Source organism: Antrostomus carolinensis, unplaced genomic scaffold (genome assembly GCF_000700745.2).
Source record: "Antrostomus carolinensis isolate BGI_N321 unplaced genomic scaffold, ASM70074v2 scaffold25660, whole genome shotgun sequence".
Taxonomy (NCBI): Eukaryota; Metazoa; Chordata; class Aves; order Caprimulgiformes; family Caprimulgidae; genus Antrostomus; species Antrostomus carolinensis.
In genome coordinates this window covers 12,565-15,551 of record NW_010289452.1, presented here as the reverse complement: position 1 = coordinate 15,551, position 2,987 = coordinate 12,565, and the positions used below count along the sequence as shown (strand labels likewise).

At 37.6% G+C, this 2,987-nt stretch overlaps 1 protein-coding gene across 1 annotated transcript in view; it reads left to right on the top strand.

The window, feature by feature from the left end:
• Positions 1 to 785: 785 nt before the first annotated feature.
• LOC104526967 (potassium voltage-gated channel subfamily KQT member 1) overlaps positions 786 to 2,987 on the top strand; it is a gene marked incomplete at both ends in the record, with an annotated part of 14,671 nt that continues 12,469 nt past the window's right edge. Inside the window, 2 exon segments of the mRNA XM_029085628.1 lie at positions 786 to 957; positions 2,720 to 2,798. Coding sequence (XP_028941461.1) covers positions 786 to 957; positions 2,720 to 2,798 — 251 coding nt within the window.

Here is a 2,987-nt window from a genome sequence, read left to right as displayed (position 1 = left end):
GGAAGTATTGCAGCTCCCTGATACTCAAGGAAACTACGCTGAGTAAGCTGTGCTCAACCAGGCTGTAGAAAAGCAAGGTTTACTTACACATTGCCTAAGTTCCAAATATGATATAATTGTGCCTCTGCCTAATCAACAAGACTGTGGGATGTCTCTGACATCTATCACTTCGTAGGCATTTCCAAAGTCATACCTCAGCGTAGCTCTGTGGTTAACACGTAGCTTGATACCAGCAGTGCTTCAGGACCAGACCTCTCTTTGTGCTGAAGTCTCTAATTGTTGACAAGAGGATGGGAAAGGTGTGCATGAGGTCTCACTGGGTTTTCAGCATACCTGGAGACGGACATATTGGTAACGGGGACTAGAAGTCTGTCTTTGATCCATGTGAGATGAAAGGAAGACTGAAAAAGTAAAAATAAGTGGGAGGTGAAGCTGATACAGTAAATGGAATGTGAAGCACACCTCTTCCCGAAATGAAACGTGCTAGCAAAATACTCATCTTCTCAATACAGACTCTGCTTGTTTTCTTTGGCTCAGTCAGGAAACCTTTTGTTTGAATTAGACCAAGTGAATTGCACGGAATGGTTTTCAGTTTTAGTACGTGCAGACAAGCCAAACTGCGTGCAATTAAAGTATTTAAACTTGCTCTTAATCTTTTCTTTCTTTACTCTTACAGGCTTTTCTTTTACTTTAGACCATGTTGATATAGTTGACATTTTTTACCTTACAAATTTTATATTTTCTGTTAGCATTTCCTAACACATTCTGAAAAAAAGAGATGAAAGCCATACAGTAGAGAATTAACCTCGTTCCCTGTCTGTTTCTTTTAGGAAATTGTCTTAGTGGTGTTCTTTGGAACAGAGTATGTGGTTCGGTTATGGTCAGCAGGATGCCGCAGTAAATATGTTGGGATATGGGGAAGGCTTCGTTTTGCTAGGAAGCCTATTTCAATCATTGGTAAGTATGCACAGCTTGCAAAGTTGATGTAAACAACGAGTAAAAGTTGTCCTTGAAAGTTTTGAGAAGTGGAATTTCTGCAGCAGTTGTAGCCAAGTTAGAGCAAGAGCTCTTGTCGTTAGGGTTAACGTAGGTCTGAATTTCCTTGCAGGGATCCATGGCACTGTCACTCGAGAACAAATGTAGCTTGGTTTGTTTTTCCAGAAGAGCGAAGTGTTTTCTTTTCACAAGTGATCTGAAGCTTTGCCAGAAATAAATCTTGGCCATAGTCCTGTCTCGTGTGACCTCAGGATCCCAGACACTACAATAGCTACAACTGTATTTTTTTAAAGATACTGAATAGTCTTTTCTCTTTTTTTTTCTTTCCAACAGCCATTTGAATAATTTATTATGAGTTTATTTTGCACTCTAACTGAGCTGTGTACTGTATGGTGGAACATGACAGAGGAACTGCATTTACTTTGTGTATCTGTTGGATTAAAATATGGTTTTCAGTGATGCATTTGAAACTGGGCACCTGACTTCCCTTGTTATTCACTGCAGTTCACTTCCTAACATGACTTCAGTGTTCTGAGAAATTCCATCCATGTATTCCATATATGTCACAAATCATTATGTTTTAAAAAATGCTTGTCATGCATTTAAGAATTTTACCAAAAGAAACATTTTAATCCAAAATCAATCTGTGTTTTGTTAGCCAATACTGAGAGAACTCTGTAAGGACCCTTGCTCTGAAGCACTCCAAATATAAATGGAATAAACAAACCAGATTTTGGAAGAGTAGTATTGTTATAGCAGCATAGTAATTCTTGTTCTGTGACATAGTTTTTTCCACTACTCAGAAACATTATTTGTTGTTGAATAGAGGATATAGTTTTTCCATAAACTGTCTACAGTTTTGCTGAACTTAAATTGCAAAGTTTTGTACCTAAGTATTTTTGCAATCATAAAAGAGCTTAGTTTAGCTTCTCTGTGCATGTATGTAAACAACAACTGTATCTCAGATGTGGCTGCAGCTATAAAATGGTTTTGACTGCATCTTTGCACTCTGTCCACAGCCTATTTCTCCTGAGACCTAGAACACCAGGGGTTCTGAAACATCATCTAATTTATTTCAGCTTGGAAAGCAAAACAAAGTTCCGCTTTCCCAGATACGTATCAAGAACTATTTCATTCTCTAAAATACAGAGTTCCTTTCCAAAACTAACTAGGCCTGAGGCACAGAGATTGAGAGTACAGTCCTAGGGTAATGACTGACTGAAACTAAATTAGACTTACACACTGATTCCAATTTTTCTCTCCCTCTTAGACCTGGACAGATGAAATAATAGTGAGGCAATTGTGTTATATATGAAATAAAGCCCCAAACCTCTGTCAGCGAATAAAATATTGCCTAAAACAGCAGAGAAAATAAGATACACAGAAGACATAATAGGTAGAAACTGTTTAAATTCTTCATGGGTTATAGCTAATAAGGATTCCAGGCTGCTGAAGCTGCTTTACAGTAACTCCCATCACTCTCATCATTCATCTCGAATGTGGCCATCTTGGACCCATCCCAGTAAAACCTTTCTATCATATCACACAATTATATTTTCTTTATATGTTACAATAGTGATCTCTTGCTATATAAACAAAAATCTTGATTTGGGATGACTGTTGAAATTGTTACAGTAATATTAGCATTGGTTCTAGTAACAGTCTCGCAGAAGTATTGCAAGGTGCTGCTAATTCATTTTTTCAATTGAATTTTCTTTTCCAGATTTAATTGTAGTTGTTGCTTCCATGATAGTTCTTTGTGTGGGCTCTAAAGGTCAAGTCTTTGCAACCTCAGCTATCAGGTAATTATATGCAGTAGAAAATAGTGCTGTCTGAGTAAGATGGGTTGGGGTTTTTTTCTTTTTTTTTTTTTTTTTTTACCTCCTGTTTGAATTCTTGCAGGAGAAAATGAGTCACTGCTCAGAGTCATGTAACAGAGCAGATCACCCATCATGTATGGGTGTGAAACAGTGATCTCATTAAGTGTAGGG